Below are 26,572 nucleotides of genomic sequence, written 5' to 3'. Positions count from 1 at the left end.
CATTTTGCTTCTTCATGAATATACTGTAACTCATTTGTTCCTGGGAACTTACATGAAAAATACAGTATCTCAGTGGGACTCCTTATAATATCTTGGAATCAAGGGTTAATATCTCCTGATGGGGATTATTGAACAGGGGGGGGTTTAATCATGTTTATGTTATTCAATCTTCTTATGTGTAGTGTTAACTGGTCTCGTGACTTTTTGGAACATAACAGCCTTTCGAAGTGGGCGTTCTTTTTTTGGACTGTATGATTCACCTTGTGACCGGGCGTGTTTAGGTTCTGGTCTCCCATTTCCGCATTCCTGACTGTGGCGACTGAGTAATATTGTCTGCTGGTGTCTGGTTCATAGGAGGTGGTGAGCGCCCCAGCCATTGTGGGTGTCAGGTGCCGTCTAAATTGTTTAATATATAGTCCATCTATTGGTATTCTTTAGCCAATTATGGACGATGCTGATGTTGAGATTGTTCAACTTTCTGATTCAGTTCTTCGTCCTGTGACGAATGCGAATTGGCCTCATTGACTCAAGTCAGTCAGTTATGTTCTTTATGCCGTCCTAGGGCGCATTGTTCCTTGGGCTCTGGGATTCAAGGGACTGCTGAGCCATCCACCTCGGGGGGGCCCTGTCCTCCGGGAGGCGAGTTCCCTATCGCTCCCTTCTACTACTACCTGGTAACCCAGGTTATGTTTTTTCCTCCTCGGAGGGTGGATTGTTCCCCACCAGAGGTTGTGGCAAGTTTTCGCTTTTACATACTTTTGGCGCTTGCTCGTCTACAAAGTCCAGATGTTTATTTGCAATTGTGCTCGTGCCCGATTGCCCTGGGTCTCTCAGCCATGGGAGGGCATGTGCAGTTCCCTGTGGGTGTAACTGTTCCTGAGTGTTGTGCCTTTCGTTACAGGCTGACTCACCTTCGTGTTCTACTCAGACACGTTTTTGAGTTGTTTGGGGAATCTATCCTCGGCTATGGGACTCATCAATCTAATTCTTCGAATGACTCACCTCGTTAGACATGGAGGGATGAAGTAATCTCTTTTAAGTCTTGTTATCGAGACCCTTCCCAGTTTTGTTGGAGGAACAGGGTTTCCATTAGGCTGGTCCTGCGGGTCTTCTGTTCTTCTCGGGGGTTAACCTTCAGGTTGCCTGTCATTTTATCTTATGCAGTTAGGATGATTTTTTTTTTTCTTTTATTCTATGTTTCCTTCGGGAACTTTCCCTGGGATTGATACTCACTGTTTTCTTCTATGGAAGTTGTTCGGGACACGTTAGTCCCATGTTTGTCTGTTTTTTTTTCTTCCTCCCTCTCTGAGGGCGGATTTAGCCAGCTTGGCAGTTATGACCCGGGTTGCAGGCTGGTCTTGCTTGGGTTTAGATCTTCTGTTTCGTGGATTATTCAGACATGTGGCGCCTATTCTACCTGGCTGCTCAGGTTGGGGCGCCGAGTGCTCACAATATTATTTATGTTTCTTGTTATTTACTTTACAAGTTTCATCTTAGCATTCTCAAGAGGATTTATGGGTCCGTGTGGCTCCCGGTATTGTTTCAGTCCTTAAATAGCCGTCGCTCTGGTGACTGGGTCAGTGAATTCTGCTGTGTCACTTCTGTTGCTTCCGATTCCCTCTAAACCTAGAGTATTCCTTCCTACGCGGTGGGAAGGTTAGAGGGTTTAGCGCCTCTTTTCCGCCGTGGGCGGTTTTGCCTTTAGGAGGCTCTAGGAATTGTCCTTTTTAGACTTGTTCCTTTAGTGGTTCTCTTCTTCATTGAGACCTTTTTGGAATTTGTCTGTTTCTCCTTGTGGATTGGGTCACCTTCTGGGGACTTGGATTTCCTTCGGGAGTTGATTGTTCCTTTTTCGGGACATTAGACAGTGGGGTCTTTTTGGGCTCCAGTTAGGAGTCCCTTCCCGGTGTTGGGGATGCTCTGTATCTCATTCTTGGGTTGAGAAGTCCTAGTGGCTTTCTGCTCATATGGTTCAGGTATTGCCATCCATGTGGCAAGAACACGTTCACCCAAGGATTGCAGGAAAAAGATAGGAGCCCAAGTTCGGTTCAAACATCCGCCGATACTAAACTTGACCCCAGATTTCCGGGATTCATTCAACAGGAGCAAGGTGTATATAAAAGTGTTGCTTTTATTAAAAACAATAATAAAAGTGCATAGAGAACACAGCAATGCGTTTCTCAGCGTGACCGTTGTTTCATCAGGCTATAATGTTCTTATTACACCTTGCTCCAAATATACAACTAACTGACAAATCACAAATGTATATAGTAACACACCCAAGAAAAGTGACACTTTATTGGTTTGCCATTCGGCCTCCATGTACCACTGAACCCGCAATCGTAGTGAGAGGTGTAATGATAATAGCCAATCTGTATTCAGGTAATGACCCACCTACCGATATACGGCATCCTATTGGACCCGGAGGCCGACATGGGAACCAATCACACAATTGTGTGTGACATACCAGTATCTTCCCATTAGACCCAATATCATAATCAATTACAAAATAATGCATAGTGCGCCAACAAGTTCGAACATATAGACACGTTTTAAAATTAATAGAGTATGCCCTAATGAGCTTATCTCTCCCACTGCTACCCGGAAACACATAACTGATCATTTAAAACTGACGGCTGCGTGGTCATAACCAATAAAACTCAAGGCGCAAATCACGTCCATACGAACACGAATATTCAAACCAATCGCAAACCCCAGAGAATGTAAACAGTACTACAGCTGATCGTGTCACAATATTCGGAGGGGAGAGGCATGATGCATCATTTTAACTTTAGACAAATGAAAGATGAGTGTAGCAAATATTAGATATATCTTTAACTAATCTAACCAAAAAGAAATTAGTGATATAAATGACAATCCACTAATTGTATAAAATTGAAGAAAGTCTCTAGCTGTCGACATCATCAACCATAGCATATCTCTACAGATGAAGTATGCATATCTAAATAAAATATATAGACTCTAAAACACAAAAATAGGGAAGCTCAAAATCTAATGTAAATTCAGTATGACAATACACATATAGATAAAAACGCCAAATACAAGACAATAATAAAAATTGATACATTACAAAAGTCAATATAATAAATATAATAATCCTCTATATTGAATTAAAATCAAATCTAAAATCCCAAATTAATATCACCCAAATCCATGTGAATATGTATAATAACAGTCTATTATTAAACATTATAAACCTATACAAAAATCCACAAAAACAAATATAGTGACAATTGATAAAGAAACAGATGTAGTGACATTTAATAAAGCAACACATGTAATGTGAAATAATGTATATATTAATGAAACCATTGGACTTGTCTAATCCAATTAAAGCTAGTGTTAAGCAGAGGGAGGATAATATTGTACAACCAAATCGATATTTCTAAAAGGCTGCCAAATTAATATTCATATTAAGACCCAAAGGAGAAAGGGTCTTCAATTTGTTTATTCAATATGTCTCCCTCTGCCGAAGTCTCATAAACCTATTATATAGGTAATATGGAAGTATGTGTTCAACAGGAATGATGGTGTAGCAATCAGGACTCCCATTGTGTTTATTGTGACAATGTTTGTTGACACTGATTTTTTGTTTTTCAATATACTGCATGAGTGTTCGGACCAGCGATGGCTGACCCTCCTGATAGTACGACCAATGTATTGAACCCCACAAGTGCAGGTTAACAAATAAATCACATAGTGTGATGCACATGTCAAGACACTCCTAATGGGGTAGCTTTTACCAGTCACAAAAGACTTAAAATTATTCTGTTTATGGCCTATATGTTAACACATTTTGCAGTTCTTGATATTACATTTAAAAGTTCCCCTTTTGGGCTTATTGCCGGGTATCACTCGAGGAATACTAGAAACCAGAATCTGATTTTGTTTCTGGGTCTTATTATTTCCGATTGGATTTGTATTCTTAACTTCTTTAACAATTCTACTTGGTGCTAGAATGTTTTTAAGGTTAGATGCTCTTTTAAACACTACAGTGGCCTTCTCTCCTATTAGTCCTGATTGCTACACCATCATTCCTGTTGAACACATACTTCCATCTTACCTATATAATAGGTTTATGAGACTTCGGCAGAGGGAGACATATTGGATACAAAATTGAAGACCCTTTCTCCTTTGGGTCTTAATATGAATATTGATTTGGCAGCCTTTTAGAAATATCTATTTGGTTGTCAGATAATACCCTCCCTCTGCTTAACACTAGCTTTTGTTGGATTAGACAAGTCCAATGGTTTGATTAATATATATACTGTACATTATTTCACATTACATGTGTTGCTTTATTAATTGTCACTACATCTGTTTCTTTAACAATTGTCACTATATTTGTTTTTGTGGATTTTTGTATAGGTTTATAATGTTTAATAATGGACTGTTATTATATATATTCACATGGATTTGGGTGATATTTATTTGGGTTTTAGACTTAATTTTAATTTAATATAGAGGATTATTATATTTATTATATTGACTTTAGTAATGTATCAATTTTTATTATTGTCTTGTATTTGGCGTTTTTATCTATGTGTATTGTCATACTGAATTTACATTAGATTTTGAGCTTCACTATTTTTGTGTTTTAGAGTCTATATATTTTATTAAGATATGAGTACTTCATCTGTAGAGATATGCTATGGTTGATGATGTCGACAGCTAGAGACTTTGTTTAATTTTTTACAATTAGTGGATTCTCATTTATATCACTAATTTATTTTTGGTTAGATTAGTTAAAGATCTATCTAATATTTGCTACACTCATCTTTCATTTGTCTAAAGTGAAAATGATGCATCATGCCCCTCCCGTCCGAATATTGTGACACGATCAGCTGTAGTATTGTTTACATTCTCTGCGGTTGCGATTGGTTTGAATATTCGTGTTCGTATGGGCGTGATTTGCGCCTTGAGTTTTATTGGTTATGACCATGCAGCCGTCATAGTTTTAAATGATCAGTTATGTGTTTCGGGGGGTAGCAGTGGGAGAGATAAGCTTATTAGGGCATACTCTATTAATTTTAAAATGTGTCTATATGTTCTAACTTGTTGGCGCACTATGCATTAATTTGTAATTGATTATGATATTGGGTCTAATGGGAAGACACTGGTTTTTCACACACAATTGTGTGATTGGTTCCCATGTCGGCCTCCGGGTCCAATAGGATGCCATATATCGGTAGGTGGGTCATTACTTGAATACAGATTGACTATTATCATTACACCTCTCACTACGATTGCGGGTTCAGTGGTACATGGACGCCAAATGGCAAACCAATAAAGTGTGACTTTTCTTGGGTGTGTTACTATATACATTTGTGATTGGTCAGTTAGTTGTATATTTTGGGCAAGGTATAATAAGAACACTATAGCCTGATGAAACAAAGGTCACGCTGAGAAACGCGTTGCTGTGTTCTCTATGCACTTTTATTATTGTTTTTAATAAAAGCAACACTTTTATATACACTTTGCTCCTGTTGAATGAATCCCGGACATCTGGGGTCAAGTTTAGTATTGGTGGATGTTTGAACCGAACTTGGGCTCCTATCTTTTTCCTGCAATTTTTGGGAGAACGTGTTCCTGCCTCACTTTGCATTTACGAATCAGCTGAGCGGCTCCAAAGTTTCAGTCTGCTGAATACTGCACTGGATGTGCACCTTGGTTTGTGAGTATTTTTGAGATATATATACTTACCTTATCTCTTTGGTCCTTATGGTATCACACTAGGCACCTCTATTTCTCATTCTACCTTTTAGGATTTAGTTCTTATCCATGTGGCATCCAAACCCATGTTTTACTGTCCTCTGACTTTGTATCTGAGGTGTAATACGGAGACTTGCTGTTGCTCTGTTAAGGTGACGTGTCCTCACTGTTCCTCTTGTGCCTGGAGCTTGTGGCTAGCTGGACAGCTAGCTCAGCATACTAATGTTCTGTGGTTACTCTGCACTGTAGCATACCGAGGGTTGCAAGTTCAATCCCCGGCGAAGTCTACTCAGCCTTTCCTCCTCTCAAGGTTGATAAAATGAGCAGCGCCTTGAGTCACTTAGGGGGGGGATCAGCCGTGCTTTTTCAGCACAATCATGTTAATGTTGCTTGGATGCCTGCTAGCATCCTTATATGGCCTTGGGAGGCCTTAGCTCTTTGTAGTGTTGGGCTCCTACAAGGGGTGGTTTCTTCCCTTTGGGTCGGGACTTGCAAGTGCTTCTTGCTCTTGACATCCGGGTTAGTCTGGATTTTTCCCTGGGGGGGTATGTTTTTTGTATCAGACGAGGGATTATATTCCTGGAAGATGTTTAATCTAAACATTTGTGGAGCCCGGGCTTCTTGTCCTGATTCTTCCAGTTGTCAAGGGTTTTACTCAGCGTTTTCACTTTGTGGTTCCCGCTGGGGGATGTTACCGGACCTTATGATCCTAGGATTGGCCTGGGGGTTCCAGTTTCCGGGGTACTTGGGCTTAGCCTTTGTTCTGGCTGTTCTGTTTTTCAACTTGGCCAGATTTCTGAGAGCCGGGGCTCCATGGGGCTTGTCTTGTACCGGACGATACGGTTCCCTTGGGACAGCCAACTGATGTAACCTGATGGTGGGCTTTCCTGCCTAGCAAGCGGAAGGTTTGCAGTTGGTCAGCTATCACTCCTGCACCTTGTATGTGTGCTAGCACAATGGTGTTTTAAGTGGCCTTGTGTTCTCTCGGTTCTTCCTACGACTTCCTGTCTTATGGGCTGGTGTTTATCGATGCTCTCCTCTTCAGGGGGCTCTTTGTGCTTCTTACGGAGGTGTGGTTCCCTTTTTAGGGGCCTCTCCTGTGTTTGGGAGGTTGGTACAGATGTTTTCTCCGGTTCGGAGATTGGTCTGCTCTTTGAGTCATTCCTTCCATCTGGGGAACTGCTGGCTCCGCTTTGTCGGTTGGCTTTGCTAGATCTCCTTGAGTCTAGCGCCTGCTCGATTGTCTCTAGGTTGAAGTGGTTGTGTCCATTTTTCCGCCCTCTTGGGGGCCGGTCTTGGGGTTCCTTGGTTCCCCTACTTCAGATCTGTTGTTGCTTGGACTGGTCTGGCTAGGTGTAAGATCTGAGATATGTTGTCATCTTCAGGTCTTGGGGGGTGCCAGTGGACCTTTTTTTGAGGTTCTGTGCCTTTCCCCTGTTTGAGATCTGTGAGTAGGCCTGTCGGCCTGGATTGCCTGGTTTGTGCACCCTGTCTTGAAGGTTGGGCAATCTAAAATTTCTGTTTGCTCAGTCTGAGTTCTGAGGTTTGAGGACGTTTGTCTTCAGCTGTCTTTTTTGGTGCTGTTGCACAATGTTTGGGAGATGTTTCTTCTCCTTGTGTTTGCCTGGTTTGCTCCTTGTGGTTTTGCCTGGGCGTCGTCTCCCCTTGTTCTCAGGATCCTTTTTGGTCTCTTTGGACTTGGTTTTCTTTTGGAGGGGGGTTTTCCTTATGGATCTTGCTGTACCTTTTGGGTATCCCTATGGCTCCCCCTTGTCCTCTCCCTTTTGCGGATTTTGGTACTTGTGCTAGTAAAGGGTTGTGTGAGTACCGACTGCTGGGCAACGGTTTTCCTGGAGGAGTATTGGCTCAGTGTGTTTGCTTGCGGTCTCTAGTTAGGCTTTCGGACTATCTGCGGGTCAGTATCCTTGGGGCCTTTTGCTTCTAGTTTTTTTACCCGGCTTTGACGAAGTGGGGTTTGGTTGGGTGTGGTTTTCAGGCCTGGTGCCCTCAGAATGGGCTGCCTATTCTACCCTCCCATTCTTGCATTCAGTGTCCTCTATAGCTTGTCTATTGTTTTCCCAAAAGTAATGAATGCAGCTGTGGAGTCTTTCCATTTATGAAGAAAAACATAAATTATGCTTACCTGATCATTTTCTTTTCTTCAGATGGAAAATCCACAGCTCCCCACCCACATTTTTTTTCTGTGGGGCATCTCTTATTTTTATTCTTCTGGCACCTTTTCACCCTGGTATTTCTTCTACTGTTCCTTGTTCCTCAGCAAAATGACTGGGGGATGAAGGAAGTGGGAGGAGTATTTAAGCCTTTGGCTGGGGTGTCTTTGCCGCCTCCTGGTGGCCAGGTTCTTATTTCCCAGAAGAAATTAATGCAGCTGTGGACTCTTTCCATCTGAAGAAAAGAAAATTATCAGGTAAGCATAATTTATGTTATCCCTCTTGGCACACTGAACAACGTGTCCACAGCTGGATTCCCACATCAGGCTTAGGGAGAATTCCCTAAGAGTCATAATTTGTATAAATAAAAAGAGAGAAGAGCTCAAATTGGGAATGAACAATAGCATAATAGCTTGTTCTATGGCTAGTTACCACCCAAGAAGCAGCCCATTTTTGCTCAACATGTGCCTTTTACAGAGAATTTCCCTGTAGTATATCAGTCTGATCCTAACTTTTCAGTGCAGTCCCCAGATGTACGGATCAGCCTATTGTGGGCCTCGTCAGTGGGGTGCAGCCATATCCCTCTAGGCACACTGAACAACGGGTCCACGTCTGGCTTCCCACATCACCCTTAAAGGGACACTGAACATAAATTTTTTCTTGTGTGATTCAGATAGAGCATGCAATTTAAAGCAACTTTCTAATTTACTCTAATTTACTTTTTATTCAGCACTCTGGATAGCACTTTTTCATTGGTGGATGAATTTTGTTCACCAAAAATGGGCCGGCATCTAAACTTACATTCTTGCATTTCAAATAAAGAAACCAAGAGAATGAAGAAAATTTGATAATAGGAGTAAATTAGAAAGTTGCTTAAAATTTCATGCTCTATCTGAATTCCGAAAGAAAAAAATTTGGTTAAGTGTCCCTTTAAGGAGACTTCCCTCAGGGTCATAATTTGCATAAATGAAAACAGAGAAGCGCTCAACCTGGGGAAAAAAAAGAGGCTGCTCCTTGGGTGGTAACTAGCCATAGAACAAGCTATCATGCTATTGTTTGTTCCCAGGTTGAGCGTTTCTCTACTCAATCCAAGTGTACAATATCCAGATTATCTAGAATGATCCCTTACCTATATTAGACAATCACATTGTTGATGCAAAAGCCTAAAAAATATCTTATTTGGAAACGTTGATTTTGCACAGCTTATTCTGAGAGACTGGAATTCAGGCCTTGCTGTAGTAATGAGGAAGTCATTATGAACACTTTGGTAGCTTCCTTAAATTACACTGACATTTTAAAAGGTTTCTTTTAAAGCATGACTAACAGTGTTCTGAAGCATCTGAGAGCATTTCATTAAGACATCAAGCTTGCACTCCAGAATAGAGATTTACTGTATAACAAGTGGGGAATGACTGTTGCAGCAACCCTGGGAGAAGTGAATTAGGGACCCTTTGAAACAAACGCTCATCTCTAAGATACAACTGTGAATTTCTTGTAGTTTCAAAATGAGCACGTTTTCCATCTATCAGGAAAGTCTAAGAGCTTTTTCACTCTGTTATATTATAGGGAAAATAAACCTAGACAATAAAGATGAATTTTGCAGGAAAAATGTTTTGTTTTTTAAATTATTAGAATATACCCCACTGACAGGTTACAGTCCCAATCAGTGTATATTACCTAACTAAAAGTAATTTTTCTTGACATTATTAAATTATAATTTCTATAAAATGTATTTAGTGGGGCTGTTACCAAATTCTTGAACTTTTGAAGAACTAGTGATAACAATATATAGCTTGCTGCAGCTTAGCTGCCCCCGCCACTAAAAAGAGGCTAAGGTCTGTTACAATGTCCCTCTTTGCCAACTCCACAATACCTATTTTATTTGTAGTTTTTTTCATGTTTTTATTAATTTATATCAATTAAGGGTGTTTCTTTTTTATTTGTTGCTGGAAACCTTAAAAGAATTTTGTTTATCCAGTGCCTCCCTGGCACTTAAATTGTAAGGAGAATGCTAAACAAGAGTGGTGTGACTCTTTAAGCTCCTTACAGCTCCAAATTTTATTTGTGAAATATGGAATATATCATCCTATGTTGGGATGCTTACCGTGGTTGTCAGCCTCTCTGACATGCACTGTTTCTAAAGCAGTTACAGCCATCGGTTGCTCAGCCCGTGTCAGGTCAGGAGGATTAAGCATGGTCGACGAATCCCTCAGCGCGTGTAAAGTCCAGCTCCATCCCTAGACATGCTAACTGCTTTTCTGGCCTTCATTACTCCTAGTTACAGCCCAGGTCCTCTAAGTACAAGTACATTTACTCCCCTTTCAGTCTCCAATCCTTCAGCTTACAGATTCTTCTGGCGGGTTAGCGCAGGCACATGTTCTGGAGCACCAATCACCATCTAGTATCAACAAATCAAAGCCTTTAAATTCCCAGAAAGCCTGTCATTCTGTGCTTGGTTATGCTAGTGCTAAGTCGCTAGTACCCCTAGCTTCCAGAAGTCATTAGTCTATCAGGTTCTACCTTCAAGTCTACTTTTTTACGTGTTTTGTGCTTTATCTGTTCCTTATGGCTTCTCTACCCCTGGATGTTCTCTCTGACTCTACTTTTTAGCCTGACCCCTTTGTAGTTGTTTCTGGGTCTATATGGACTTCTTTTGTCATAATCCCTTGGCCTTACACCTTTGACAGACTGATTTCCCTGCTGAGTGTTGGATTTCTCTGACCTTTGCTTATAGGTTCACTTTGTGGCACCTACCTCCCTTCTGACAAGCCTGTTCCCAAAACCTATTAGTAAGGGATATACGTAATGGTGTGCTGATACCTGATTCCTGTATCAGAACTTCCTCAGGTACGTTATAACATCCCAGTTCCAGAGTCAGAAAGAACTCAAATCTGTTCATAGTTTGAAAGAAAGAAGGAACGTTCAGTTTTTTTACACTCCTTGCAGTTAAGGATGTTACAACAGTGGAATGATTACACTCATCTCTCACAGAGAATCTTTCTGGACTTAAAGACCAGACTGTCTCTTTCTTGGTGGCTTACACATCTATGATTCAAGGGGCTTCCTTTCTTTGGATGTCTTGGGTGGGGATCCAGCTGTGGACACGGATGCCAGTTTTTCTGGATGGGATGCAGTGTTTGACAGTCTCGTAGAGAGCAGGGTGTTTGGGTTCCTCAGGAGGCAAGATTACCAATCAGTATCCTAGAACTCTGTTCTCAAGTCTCTTCAAAGAATCCTTCGTAAGATTTATTTGATAACTTTGCCTCTTCTGAGGCCACTTTTGGCAGGAAAGTTCTCCAGGCAGTAGTGATTGGTCATTTGTGGCCCTGCCTTAACTTCATGGTGATCTCTTAGACTCCACAGCTTGGCTATTAGAGCCTTTCCTGCAATGTCCTGTGGACTCTAACCACATGATGAACGAAAAAAATTATGATTACTTGATAAATTAATTTCTTTGCACTTCATTTACCCTGCTTTGGTCTTTCTTGGTTTTCTGTTACTCTCCTTTTCTCCAACATAGGTGTGTCCGGTCCACGGCGTCATCCTTACTTGTGGGATATTCTCTTCCCCAACAGGAAATGGCAAAGAGCCCAGCAAAGCTGGTCACATGATCCCTCCTAGGCTCCGCCTACCCCAGTCATTCTCTTTGCCGTTGTACAGGCAACATCTCCACGGAGATGGCTTAGAGTTTTTTAGTGTTTAACTGTAGTTTTTCATTATTCAATCAAGAGTTTGTTATTTTCAAATAGTGCTGGTATGTACTATTTACTCAGAAACAGAAAAGAGATGAAGAGTTCTGTTTGTATGAGGAAAATGATTTTAGCAACCGTAACTAAAATCCATGGCTGTTCCACACAGGACTGTTGAGAGCAATTAACTTCAGTTGGGGGAACAGTGTGCAGTCTCTTGCTGCTTGAGGTATGACACATTCTAACAAGACGATGTAATGCTGGAAGCTGTCATTTTCCCTATGGGATCCGGTAAGCCATGTTTATTACGATCGTAAATAAGGGCTTCACAAGGGCTTATTTAGACTGTAGACTTTTTTGGGCTAAATCGATTCATTATTAACACATATTTAGCCTTGAGGAATCATTTTATTTGGGTATTTTGATATAATAATATCGGCAGGCACTGTATTAGACACCTTATTTCTTAGGGGCTTTCCCAAAGCATAAGCAGAGTCTCATTTTCGCGCCGGTGTGGCGCACTTGTTTTTGAGAGGCATGGCATGCAGTCGCATGTGAGAGGAGCTCTGATACTTAGAAAAGACTTCTGAAGGCGTCATTTGGTATCGTATTCCCCTTTGGGTTTGGTTGGGTCTCAGCAAAGCAGATACCTGGGACTGTAAAGGGGTTAAAGCTTAAAACGGCTCCGGTTCCGTTATTTTAAGGGTTAAAGCTTCCAAATTTGGTGTGCAATATTTTTAAGGCTTTATGACACTGTGGTGAAAATTTGGTGAATTTTGAACAATTCCTTCATGTTTTTTCGCAATTGCAGTAATAAAGTGTGTTCAGTTTAAAATTTAAAGTGACAGTAACGGTTTTATTTTAAAACGTTTTTTGTACTTTCTTATCAAGTTTATGCCTGTTTAACATGTCTGAACTACCAGATAGACTGTGTTCTGAATGTGGGGAAGCCAGAATTCCTATTCATTTAAATAAATGTGATTTATGTGATAATGACAATGATGCCCAAGATGATTCCTCAAGTGAGGGGAGTAAGCATGGTACTGCATCATTCCCTCCTTCGTCTACACGAGTCTTGCCCACTCAGGAGGCCCCTAGTACATCTAGCGCGCCAATACTCCTTACTATGCAACAATTAACGGCTGTAATGGATAATTCTGTCAAAAACATTTTAGCCAAAATGAACCCTTGCCAGCGTAAGCGTGGCTGCTCTGTTTTAGTTACTGAAGAGCATGACGACGCTGATATTAATATCTCTGAAGGGCCCCTAACCCAATCTGAGGGAGCCAGGGAGGTTTTGTCTGAGGGAGAAATTACTGATTTAGGGAACATTTCTCAGCAGGCTGAATCTGATGTGATTACATTTAAATTTAAGTTGGAACATCTCCGCATTTTGCTTAAGGAGGTATTATCCACTCTGGATGATTGTGAAAATTTGGTCATCCCAGAGAAACTATGTAAAATGGACAAGTTCCTAGAGGTGCCGGGGCTCCCAGAAGCTTTTCCTATACCCAAGCGGGTGGCGGACATTGTTAATAAAGAATGGGAAAGGCCCGGTATTCCTTTCGTCCCTCCCCCCATATTTAAAAAATTGTTTCCTATGGTCGACCCCAGAAAGGACTTATGGCAGTCAGTCCCCAAGGTCGAGGGAGCGGTTTCTACTTTAAACAAACGCACCACTATACCCATAGAGGATAGTTGTGCTTTCAAAGATCCTATGGATAAAAAATTAGAAGGTTTGCTCAAAAAGATGTTTGTTCAGCAGGGTTACCTTCTACAACCCATTTCATGCATTGTCCCTGTCACTACAGCTGCATATTTCTGGTTTGATGAACTGATAAAGGTGCTCGATAGTGATTCTCCTCCTTATGAGGAGATTATGGACAGAATCAATGCTCTCAAATTGGCTAATGCTTTCACTCTAGACGCCACTTTGCAATTGGCTAGGTTAGCGGCTAAGAATTCTGGGTTTGCTATTGTGGCGCGCAGAGCGCTTTGGTTGAAATCTTGGTCGGCTGATGCGTCTTCCAAGAACAAGCTACTAAACATTCCTTTCAAGGGGAAAACGCTGTTTGGTCCCGACTTGAAAGAGATTATCTCTGATATCACTGGGGGTAAGGGCCACGCCCTTCCTCAGGATCGGCCTTTCAAGGCAAAAAATAGACCTAATTTTCGTCCCTTTCGTAAAAACGGACCAGCCCAAAGTGCTACGTCCTCTAAGCAAGAGGGTAATACTTCTCAGGCCAAGCCAGCTTGGAGACCAATGCAAGGCTGGAACAAGGGAAAGCAGGCCAAGAAACCTGCCACTGCTACCAAGACAGCATGAAATATTGGCCCCCGATCCGGGACCGGATCTGGTGGGGGGCAGACTCTCTCTCTTCGCTCAGGCTTGGGCAAGAGATGTTCTGGATCCTTGGGCGCTAGAAATAGTCTCCCAGGGTTATCTTCTGGAATTCAAGGGACTTCCCCCAAGGGGGAGGTTCCACAGGTCTCAGTTGTCTTCAGACCACATAAAAAGACAGGCGTTCTTACATTGTGTAGAAGACCTGTTAAAAATGGGAGTGATTCATCCTGTTCCATTAAGAGAACAAGGGATGGGGTTCTACTCCAATCTGTTCATAGTTCCCAAAAAAGAGGGAACGTTCAGACCAATCTTAGATCTCAAGATCTTAAACAAATTTCTCAAGGTCCCATCGTTCAAGATGGAAACCATTCGAACTATCCTTCCTTCCATCCAGGAAGGTCAATTCATGACCACGGTGGATTTAAAGGATGCGTATCTACATATTCCTATCCACAAGGAACATCATCGGTTCCTAAGGTTTGCATTCCTGGACAAACATTACCAGTTTGTGGCGCTTCCTTTCGGATTAGCCACTGCTCCAAGGATTTTCACAAAGGTACTAGGGTCCCTTCTAGCGGTGCTAAGACCAAGGGGCATTGCAGTAGTACCCTACCTGGACGACATTCTGATTCAAGCGTCGTCCCTTCCTCGAGCAAAGGCTCACACGGACATCGTCCTGGCCTTTCTCAGATCTCACGGCTGGAAAGTGAACGTGGAAAAGAGTTCTCTATCCCCGTCAACAAGGGTTCCCTTCTTGGGAACAATTATAGACTCCTCAGAAATGAGGATTTTTCTAACAGAGGCCAGAAAAACAAAACTTCTGGACTCTTGTCGGATAATTCATTCCGTTCCTCTTCCTTCCGTAGCTCAGTGCATGGAAGTGATCGGGTTGATGGTAGCGGCAATGGACATAGTTCCTTTTGCGCGCATTCATCTAAGACCATTACAACTGTGCATGCTCAGTCAGTGGAATGGGGACTATACAGACTTGTCTCCAAAGATACAAGTAAATCAGAGGACCAGAGACTCACTCCGTTGGTGGCTGTCCCTGGACAACCTGTCACAAGGGATGACATTCCGCAGACCAGAGTGGGTCATTGTCACGACCGACGCCAGTCTGATGGGCTGGGGCGCGGTCTGGGGATCCCTGAAAGCTCAGGGTCTTTGGTCTCGGGAAGAATCTCTTCTACCGATAAATATTCTGGAACTGAGAGCGATATTCAATGCTCTCAAGGCTTGGCCTCAGCTAGCGAGGACCTAGTTCATACGGTTTCAATCAGACAACATGACGACTGTTGCGTACATCAACCATCAGGGGGGAACAAGGAGTTCCCTAGCGATGGAAGAAGTGACCAAGATTATTCTATGGGCGGAGTCTCACTCCTGCCACCTGTCTGCTATCCACATCCCGGGAGTGGAAAATTGGGAAGCGGATTTTCTGAGTCGTCAGACATTGCATCCGGGGGAGTGGGAACTCCATCCGGAAATCTTTGCCCAAGTCACTCAGCTGTGGGGCATTCCAGACATGGATCTAATGGCCTCTCGTCAGAACTTCAAAGTTCCCTGTTACGGGTCCAGATCCAGGGATCCCAAGGCGGCTCTAGTGGATGCACTAGTAGCACCTTGGACCTTCAAACTAGCTTATGTGTTCCCGCCGTTTCCTCTCATCCCCAGGCTGGTAGCCAGGATCAATCAGGAGAGGGCGTCGGTGATATTGATAGCTCCTGCGTGGCCACGCAGGACTTGGTATGCAGATCTGGTGAATATGTCATCGGCTCCACCTTGGAAGCTACCTTTGAGACGAGACCTTCTTGTTCAGGGTCCGTTCGAACATCCGAATCTGGTTTCACTCCAGCTGACTGCCTGGAGATTGAACGCTTGATTTTATCGAAGCGAGGATTCTCAGATTCTGTTATCGATACTCTTGTTCAGGCCAGAAAGCCTGTAACTAGAAAGATTTACCACAAAATTTGGAAAAAATATATCTGTTGGTGTGAATCTAAAGGATTCCCTTGGGACAAGGTTAAGATTCCTAGGATTCTATCCTTCCTTCAAGAAGGATTGGAAAAAGGATTATCGGCAAGTTCCCTGAAGGGACAGATTTCTGCCTTGTCGGTGTTACTTCACAAAAAGCTGGCAGCTGTGCCAGATGTTCAAGCCTTTGTTCAGGCTCTGGTTAGAATTAAGCCTGTTTACAAACCCTTGACTCCTCCTTGGAGTCTCAATTTAGTTCTTTCAGTTCTTCAGGGGGTTCCGTTTGAACCCTTACATTCCGTTGATATTAAGTTATTATCTTGGAAAGTTTTGTTTTTAGTTGCAATTTCTTCTGCTAGAAGAGTTTCAGAATTATCTGCTCTGCAGTGTTCCCCTCCTTATCTGGTGTTCCATGCGGATAAGGTGGTTTTACGTACTAAACCTGGTTTTCTTCCAAAAGTTGTTTCTAACAAAAACATTAACCAGGAGATTATCGTACCTTCTCTGTGTCCGAAACCAGTTTCAAAGAAGGAACGTTTGTTGCACAATTTGGATGTTGTTCGCGCTCTAAAATTCTATTTAGATGCTACGAAGGATTTTAGACAAACATCTTCCTTGTTTGTTGTTTACTCAGGTAAAAGGAGAGGTCAAAAAGCTACTTCTACCTCTCTCTCTTTTTGGATTAAAAGCATCATCAGATTGGCTTATGAGACTGCCGGACGGCAGCCTCCCGAAAGAATCACAGCTCATTCCACTAGGGCTGTGGCTTCCACATGGGCCTTCAAGAACGAGGCTTCTGTTGATCAGATATGTAGGGCAGCGACTTGGTCTTCACTGCACACTTTTACCAAATTTTACAAGTTTGATACTTTTGCTTCTTCTGAGGCTATTTTTGGGAGAAAGGTTTTGCAAGCCGTGGTGCCTTCCATTTAGGTGACCTGATTTGCTCCCTCCCTTCATCCGTGTCCTAAAGCTTTGGTATTGGTTCCCACAAGTAAGGATGACGCCGTGGACCGGACACACCTATGTTGGAGAAAACAGAATTTATGTTTACCTTATAAATTTCTTTCTCCAAGGGTGTGTCCGGTCCACGGCCCGCCCTGGTTTTTTTAATCAGGTCTGATAATTTATTTTCTTTAACTACAGTCACCACGGTACCATATGGTTTCTCCTATGCAAATATTCCTCCTTAACGTCGGTCGAATGACTGGGGTAGGCGGAGCCTAGGAGGGATCATGTGACCAGCTTTGCTGGGCTCTTTGCCATTTCCTGTTGGGGAAGAGAATATCCCACAAGTAAGGATGACGCCGTGGACCGGACACACCGTTGGAGAAAGAAATTTATCAGGTAAACATAAATTCTGTTTTTTGGCCCAAAGCTCTTAGTATGTTGGGTATTTTTGCCTAGTGGACTTGAGCTTAAATACACATGTGATAGCTCCTTGACTCTGACCACTGTCAAATAAATTAATCTATCAGGTAAGCATAAATGTTGTTTTCATATACAAAAATAAACATAAAGGGCCTTTTCCCATACATTATAGCTCTGCAACTGGTATAACAAATAATTTATTATTATTATTATTTTTATTAACATTTATTTGTATAGCGCAAAATTCTTTAGTGCTGGGTACAAAAGAAGGGTTATAATATGCTAAAGATGTGTGGTAAGATACAAACACACAACACTAAACAAAACAAAAGTTAATACATTGTAACACAATAAAAATAAACAATTTTACAGTACACTGTCCCTTTATGTATATATAAAACTTTGTACATTATCTATTACTAAAAATGTTAAAATTTAAAAAGATACCATGAACAATCCTAACCCAAGAAACAGAATTTAAAAGACTCAGATTCAAACTGTTACTCCAGCAAGTACAGTAATCATTTTCCTATATTATTTGTTGCCGGCTACTAACCCACGCAAAGTTATATTATGCAGTCAAAAAAATGCATGTGCCATTCTGCTTTTTCTTTTAATATACTTTTTTTTTTTTTAAAGAATTTATGTGAAAAGTTTTTACATTTTGTTGATTTCATATTTGTTTGCTATTTGCAGGGAGACACAAGACTTCCAGAAGGTGCCACTGTGCCTGCCTTGGGTTTGTCGAATAAAGCAGTCTTTCAAGGTAACTGATGTTTCCCCCCAAAAGGAAGCAAATAGGTTACTTAGGAAGACAATCTCTTTATGACAGTAAACAAGTCTGTAGGCTAAATCTTATTTTTATTCACAGATAGAAATAATTTGAAGGACAGGATGCAATTTTGCAGCTTGTAGACATACAATATAATATTGATGGAGTTCAGCCCTTGTATGAATTGTTTGGGTATTTGAGTATGTTATTGTATTTTGTATGTTATGAGTTTAACCTCTGGACAGCAGTTTTACAATTTCAATGACATTTATAAGAACAGGTTAATTAGCTTCTAGTGGATTGTATATATATATATACCATGTATATTAACAAGATGGTATTTAATTTAAAGGGACAGTCTAGGTCAAAATAAACTTTCATGATTCAGATAGGGCATGTAATTTTAAACAATTTTCCAATTTACTTGTATCATCAATTTTGCTTTGTTTTCTTGGTATTCTTAGTTGAAAGCTTAACCTAGGAGGTTCGTATACTAATTTCTTAGACCTCGAAGGCCACCTCTTTTCAGAATGCATTTTAACAGTTTTTCACCACTAGAGGGTGTTAGTTCATCTATTTCATATAGATAACACTGTGCTCGTACACGTGAAGTTATCTGGGAGCAGGCACTGATTGGCTAGACTGCAAGTCTGTCAAAAGAACTGAAAAAAAGGGGCAGTTTGCAGAGGCTTAGATACAAAATAATCACAGAGGAAAAAAGTATATTATTATAACTGTGTGTGTTATGCAAAACTGGGGAATGGGTAATAAAGGGATTATCTATCTTTTAAAACAAAAATAATTCTGGTGTAGACTGTCCCTTTATGCCCCATTTTTACCACAGGAAATAGCTTCCAGTCAAATGAATATCCTGTAGTTTCTTTTGTCTTTAATCCCTTAAGGACACAGCTTTTTCCTAGTTCCATACGGAAATGAAACAGGTAATTTTTGTTTGGTATTGGTTTCACCATAATTATCCAATTTGTAGTTAAAGGGATACTAAACCCAGTTTTTTCTTTCATGATTCAGATAAAACATGCATTTTTAAGCAACTTTCTAATTCACTCCTATTATCAAATTTTATTTGTTCTCTTGCTATCTTTATTTGAAAAAGCAGGAATATAAGCTAAGGAGCTGGCCAATTTTTGATTCAGCACCCTGGATAGCGCTTGCTCATTCGTGGCTACAGTTAGCCACCAATCAGCAAGCGCAACCCAGGTGCTGAACCAAAAATGGGCTGGCTCTTAAGCTTACATTCTTGCTTTTCTGCTTTTCAAGTAAAGATAGCAAGAGAATGAAGAAAAATTGATAAAATTAGTAAATTAGAAAGTTGCTTAAAAACAGAATTTATGTTTACCTGATAAATTACTTTCTCCAACGGTGTGTCCGGTCCACGGCGTCATCCTTACTTGTGGGATATTCTCTTCCCCAACAGGAAATGGCAAAGAGCCCAGCAAAGCTGGTCACATGATCCCTCCTAGGCTCCGCCTTCCCCAGTCATTCGACCGACGTAAAGGAGGAATATTTGCATAGGAGAAACCATATGATACCGTGGTGACTGTAGTTAAAGAAAATAAATTATCAGACCTGATTAAAAAACCAGGGCGGGCCGTGGACCGGACACACCGTTGGAGAAAGTAATTTATCAGGTAAACATAAATTCTGTTTTCTCCAACATAGGTGTGTCCGGTCCACGGCGTCATCCTTACTTGTGGGAACCAATACCAAAGCTTTAGGACACGGATGAAGGGAGGGAGCAAATCAGGTCACCTAGATGGAAGGCACCACGGCTTGCAAAACCTTTCTCCCAAAAATAGCCTCAGAAGAAGCAAAAGTATCAAACTTGTAAAATTTAGTAAAAGTGTGCAGTGAAGACCAAGTCGCTGCCTTACATATCTGATCAACAGAAGCCTCGTTCTTGAAGGCCCATGTGGAAGCCACAGCCCTAGTGGAATGAGCTGTGATTCTGTCAGGAGGCTGCCGTCCGGCAGTCTCGTAAGCCAATCTGATGATGCTTTTAATCCAAAAAGAGAGAGAGGTAGAAGTTGCTTTTTGACCTCTCCTTTTACCAGAATAAACAACAAACAAGGAAGATGTTTGTCTAAAATCCTTTGTAGCATCTAAATAGAATTTTAGAGCACGAACAACATCCAAATTGTGCAACAAACGTTCCTTCTTTGAAACTGGATTCGGACACAAAGAAGGCACGACTATCTCCTGGTTAATGTTTTTGTTAGAAACAACTTTTGGAAGAAAACCAGGTTTAGTACGTAAAACCACCTTATCTGCATGGAACACCAGATAAGGAGGAGAACACTGCAGAGCAGATAATTCTGAAACTCTTCTAGCAGAAGAAATTGCAACCAAAAACAAAACTTTCCAAGATAATAACTTAATATCAACGGAATGTAAGGGTTCAAACGGAACCCCCTGAAGAACTGAAAGAACTAAATTGAGACTCCAAGGAGGAGTCAAAGGTTTGTAAACAGGCTTGATTCTAACCAGAGCCTGAACAAAGGCTTGAACATCTGGCACAGCTGCCAGCTTTTTGTGAAGTAACACAGACAAGGCAGAAATCTGTCCCTTCAAGGAACTTGCAGATAATCCTTTCTCCAAACCTTCTTGAAGAAAGGATAGAATCTTAGGAATTTTTACCTTGTCCCAAGGGAATCCTTTAGATTCACACCAACAGATATATTTTTTCCATATTTTGTGGTAAATTTTTCTAGTTACAGGCTTTCTGGCCTGAACAAGAGTATCAATGACAGAATCTGAGAACCCTCGCTTTGATAAGATCAAGCGTTCAATCTCCAAGCAGTCAGTTGGAGTGAGACCAGATTCGGATGTTCGAATGGACCTTGAACAAGAAGGTCTCGTCTCAAAGGTAGCTTCCATGGTGGAGCCGATGACATATTCACCAGGTCTGCATACCAAGTCCTGCGTGGCCACGCAGGAGCTATCAAGATCACCGATGCCCTCTCCTGATTGATCCTGGCTACCAGCCTGGGGATGAGAGGAAACGGCGGGAATACATAAGCTAGTTTGAAGGTCCAAGGTGCTACTAGTGCATCTACTAGAGTCGCCTTGGGATCCCTGGATCTGGACCCGTAGCAAGGAACCTTGAAGTTCTGACGAGAGGCCATCAGATCCATGTCTGGAATGCCCCACAATTGAGTAATTTGGGCAAAGATTTCCGGATGGAGTTCCCACTCCCCCGGATGAAATGTCTGACGACTCAGAAAATCCGCTTCCCAATTTTCCACTCCTGAGATGTGGATTGCAGACAAGTGGCAGGAGTGAGTCTCCGCCCATTGAATGATTTTGGTTACTTCTTCCATCGCCAGGGAACTCCTTGTTCCCCCCTGATGGTTGATGTACGCAACAGTCGTCATGTTGTCTGATTGAAACCGTATGAACTTGGCCTTTGCTAGCTGAGGCCAAGCCTTGAGAGCATTGAATATCGCTCTCAGTTCCAGAATATTTATCGGGAGAAGAGATTCTTCCCGAGACCAAAGACCCTGAGCTTTCAGGGGTCCCCAGACCGCGCCCCAGCCCACCAGACTGGCGTCGGTCGTGACAATGACCCACTCTGGTCTGCGGAAGCTCATCCCCTGTGACAGGTTGTCCAGGGACAGCCACCAACGGAGTGAATCTCTGGTCCTCTGATCTACTTGTATCGTCGGAGACAAGTCTGTATAGTCCCCATTCCACTGACTGAGCATGCACAGTTGTAATGGTCTTAGATGAATTCGCGCAAAAGGAACTATGTCCATTGCCGCTACCATCAAACCTATTACTTCCATGCACTGCGCTATGGAAGGAAGAGGAACAGAATGAAGTATTTGACAAGAGTTTAGAAGTTTTGATTTTCTGGCCTCTGTCAGAAAAATCCTCATTTCTAAGGAGTCTATTATTGTTCCCAAGAAGGGAACCCTTGTTGACGGAGATAGAGAACTTTTTTCTACGTTCACTTTCCACCCGTGAGATCTGAGAAAGGCCAGGACAATGTCCGTGTGAGCCTTTGCTTGAGGAAGGGACGACGCTTGAATCAGAATGTCGTCCAAGTAAGGTACTACTGCAATGCCCCTTGGTCTTAGCACCGCTAGAAGGGACCCTAGTACCTTTGTGAAAATCCTTGGAGCAGTGGCTAATCCGAACGGAAGTGCCACAAACTGGTAATGCTTGTCCAGGAATGCGAACCTTAGGAACCGATGATGTTCCTTGTGGATAGGAATATGTAGATACGCATCCTTTAAATCCACTGTGGTCATGAATTGACCTTCCTGGATGGAAGGAAGAATTGTTCGAATGGTTTCCATTTTGAACGATGGAACCTTGAGAAACTTGTTTAGGATCTTGAGATCTAAGATTGGTCTGAATGTTCCCTCTTTTTTGGGAACTACGAACAGATTGGAGTAGAACCCCATCCCTTGTTCTCCTAAAGGAACAGGATGAATCACTCCCATTTTTAACAGGTCTTCTACACAATGTAAGAATGCCTGTCTTTTCATGTGGTCTGAAGACAATTGAGACCTGTGGAACCTCCCCCTTGGGGGAGGCCCCTTGAATTCCAGAAGATAACCTTGGGAGATTATTTCTAGTGCCCAAGGATCCAGAACATCTCTTGCCCAAGCCTGAGCGAAGAGAGAAAGTCTGCCCCCCACCAGATCCGGTCCCGGATCGGGGGCCAACATTTCATGCTGTCTTGGTAGCAGTGGCAGGCTTCTTGGCCTGCTTTCCCTTGTTCCAGCCTTGCATTGGTCTCCAGGCTGGCTTGGCTTGAGAAGAATTACCCTCTTGCTTAGAGGACGTAGCACTTGGGGCTGGTCCGTTTCTACGAAAGGGACGAAAATTAGGTTTATTTTTGGCCTTGAAAGACCTATCCTGAGGAAGGGCGTGGCCCTTACCCCCAGTGATATCAGAGATAATCTCTTTCAAGTCAGGGCCAAACAGCGTTTTCCCCTTGAAAGGAATGTTAAGCAATTTGTTCTTGGAAGACGCATCCGCTGACCAAGATTTCAACCAAAGCGCTCTGCGCGCCACAATAGCAAACCCAGAATTTTTCGCCGCTAACCTAGCCAATTGCAAAGTGGCGTCTAGGGTGAAAGAATTAGCCAATTTGAGAGCACGGATTCTGTCCATAATCTCCTCATAAGGAGGAGAATCACTATCGATCGCCTTTTCTAGCTCATCGAACCAGAAACACGCGGCTGTAGTGACAGGGACAATGCATGAAATTGGTTGTAGAAGGTAACCTTGCTGAACAAACATCTTTTTAAGCAAACCTTCTAATTTTTTATCCATAGGATCTTTGAAAGCGCAACTATCTTCTATGGGTATAGTGGTGCGTTTGTTTAAAGTAGAAACCGCCCCCTCGACCTTGGGGACTGTCTGCCATAAGTCCTTTCTGGGGTCGACCATGGGAAACAATTTTTTAAATATGGGGGGAGGGACGAAAGGTATACCGGGCCTTTCCCATTCTTTATTTACAATGTCCGCCACCCGCTTGGGTATAGGAAAAGCTTCTGGGGGCCCCGGGACCTCTAGGAACTTGTCCATTTTACATAGTTTCTCTGGGATGATCAAATTCTCACAATCATCCAGAGTGGATAACACCTCCTTAAGCAGAGCGCGGAGATGTTCCAACTTAAATTTAAATGTAATCACATCGGGTTCAGCTTGTTGAGAAATTTTCCCTGAATCTGAAATTTCTCCCTCAGACAAAACCTCCCTGGCCCCCTCAGACTGGTGTAGGGGCATATCAGAACCATTATCCTCAGCGTCCTCATGCTCTTCAGTATCTAAAACAGAGCAGTCGCGCTTACGCTGATAAGTGGGCATTTTGGCTAAAATGTTTTTGATAGAATTATCCATTACAGCCGTTAATTGTTGCATAGTAAGGAGTATTGGCGCGCTAGATGTACTAGGGGCCTCCTGAGTGGGCAAGACTGGTGTAGACGAAGGAGGGAATGATGCAGTACCATGCTTACTCCCCTCACTTGAGGAATCATCTTGGGCATCATTTTCAGTGTCACATAAATCACATCTATTTAAATGAGAAGGAACCTTGGCTTCCCCACATTCAGAACACAGTCTATCTGGTAGTTCAGACATGTTAAACAGGCATAAACTTGATAACAAAGTACAAAAAACGTTTTAAAATAAAACCGTTACTGTCACTTTAAATTTTAAACTGAACACACTTTATTACTGCAATTGCGAAAAAGTATGAAGGAATTGTTCAAAATTCACCAAAATTTCACCACAGTGTCTTAAAGCCTTAAAAGTATTGCACACCAAATTTGGAAGCTTTAACCCTTAAAATAACGGAACCGGAGCCGTTTTTATCTTTAACCCCTTTACAGTCCCTGGTATCTGCTTTGCTGAGACCCAACCAAGCCCAAAGGGGAATACGATACCAAATGACGCCTTCAGAAAGTCTTTTTTATGTATCAGAGCTCCTCACACATGCGACTGCATGCCATGCTTCTCAAAAACAAGTGCGCAATACCGGCGCGAAAATGAGGCTCTGCCTATGATTAGGGAAAGCCCCTAGAGAATAAGGTGTCTAAAACAGTGCCTGCCGATATTATTTTACAAAAATACCCATATTAAATGATTCCTCAAGGCTAAATATGTTATATATGAATCGATTTAGCCCAGAAAATGTCTACAGTCTTAACAAGCCCTTGTGAAGCCCTTATTTACTCTGTAATAAAAATGGCTTACCGGATCCCATAGGGAAAATGACAGCTTCCAGCATTACATCGTCTTGTTAGAATGTGTCATACCTCAAGCAGCAAAAGTCTGCTCACTGTTCCCCCAACTGAAGTTAATTCCTCTCAACAGTCCTGTGTGGAACAGCCATCGATTTTAGTAACGGTTGCTAAAATCATTTTCCTCTTACAAACAGAAATCTTCATCTCTTTTCTGTTTCAGAGTAAATAGTACATACCAGCACTATTTTAAAATAACAAACTCTTGATTGAATAATAAAAACTACAGTTAAACACTAAAAAACTCTAAGCCATCTCCGTGGAGATGTTGCCTGTACAACGGCAAAGAGAATGACTGGGGAAGGCGGAGCCTAGGAGGGATCATGTGACCAGCTTTGCTGGGCTCTTTGCCATTTCCTGTTGGGGAAGAGAATATCCCACAAGTAAGGATGACGCCGTGGACCGGACACACCTATGTTGGAGAAATTGCATGCTCTATCTGAATCATGAAAGAAAAAAAACTGGGTTTAGTTTCCCTTTAACTGCAGAATGGATAATTATGGTGAAACCAATACAGAGCAAAAATTACAAAATGACCTGTGTCATTTCCGTATGGGAACTAGGAAAAATTGCATGCTCTTATCTGAATCATGAAGGAAAAAAATTGGGTTTAGTATCCCTTTAAGTAAACCCATATATATTATACACCATTGTTTTAACAGACACACAGGGCTTTCTTGTGATACCATCTCTGGGTACAATAAATAAGAATATAATACTGAAAAATAGGAAGAAATAAAAAAAAACCTAGAGGTGTTAGCACAGTTTATATTTAACTATTTAAAAAAATAAATACTTAATTCAATTATTTTAAAAATGCACTTTATTATATTAAAATAAATTTATATAAGAAAGAATAAAATACACTATATAAAATGTTTAAGGGCTGACAGAGAGATATGAGGAGCGGGCAACATAAGCCATTGTTTACAAACAGTGGCTTGTCATTTATGACGGGATCACTGTAACGGACTGTCACAATGATCACATGACTATAGAGCACTTTATTGGGTATCACTGGACTGTTTCACTCCTGCGGCATCAAGTGATTGCCCACTTAACCCAATACCAACTGTCAGTATATTTATGAAAATCTTAGTAGTGCTATCCAAATAATATATATAAGTTTATGTCAGGGTTATAAACACAATACAAAGAAATAGAAACCCTTATCAACCATGCACCTACTAGACCATACAATTAATATAAATATCTGAATTCTTTTATTTAGTTAATATCCATAAACATATTGAACTATATTTGCAGTAAAAGGAAACTAAATAAAAGTTTATATGCATTAAAACCAACTCTTAAGATATGCTATCCTTCTTACAAAACCCAGAAAAATATACCTTCACAATTTAGCCTTTTATTTATTTAACACAATGGGACTAAAAACCTTTAACATCCAAGCAATACAATTCTAAACAGTGTTTATAAAACAATAGGATAATATATATTCTGCTATTTAATTGCAATTTATCCTAATACAAAATTAACTGACAATACCAGAACTTGTATAGATGAGTTACTTAGCCAATCAGACGCAGATTTAAACAATATATGTATATAGGCTGTGAAATGCTAACTTGAGAAAAACACACTGCTTCTTTAAATCTATTAAATACAAATTAACTATGCATATAACTTATCTTACAAAACCTTGAATACGTTACCAAAGTAAAAAGCAGTCGATATCCGATGTTCCTTGGTAGGAATTATTTTACCTCAGATCACCAATA

General features: G+C 41.5%; 1 protein-coding gene across 1 annotated transcript in view; it reads left to right on the top strand.

Moving 5' to 3' along the window:
* Positions 1-26,572, top strand: part of ELP2 (elongator acetyltransferase complex subunit 2) — a gene marked incomplete in the record, with an annotated part of 749,242 nt that overhangs the window by 578,559 nt on the left and 144,111 nt on the right. The window contains 1 exon segment of the mRNA XM_053714582.1: positions 17,979-18,048. Within this exon segment, the coding sequence (XP_053570557.1) occupies positions 17,979-18,048 (70 nt within the window).

This window comes from Bombina bombina, chromosome 5, assembly GCF_027579735.1.
Source record: "Bombina bombina isolate aBomBom1 chromosome 5, aBomBom1.pri, whole genome shotgun sequence".
In the NCBI taxonomy this organism is placed as follows: domain Eukaryota; kingdom Metazoa; phylum Chordata; class Amphibia; order Anura; family Bombinatoridae; genus Bombina; species Bombina bombina.
Note: the sequence above shows the minus strand (reverse complement) of the source record. Positions and strands in the feature narration are given on the sequence as shown.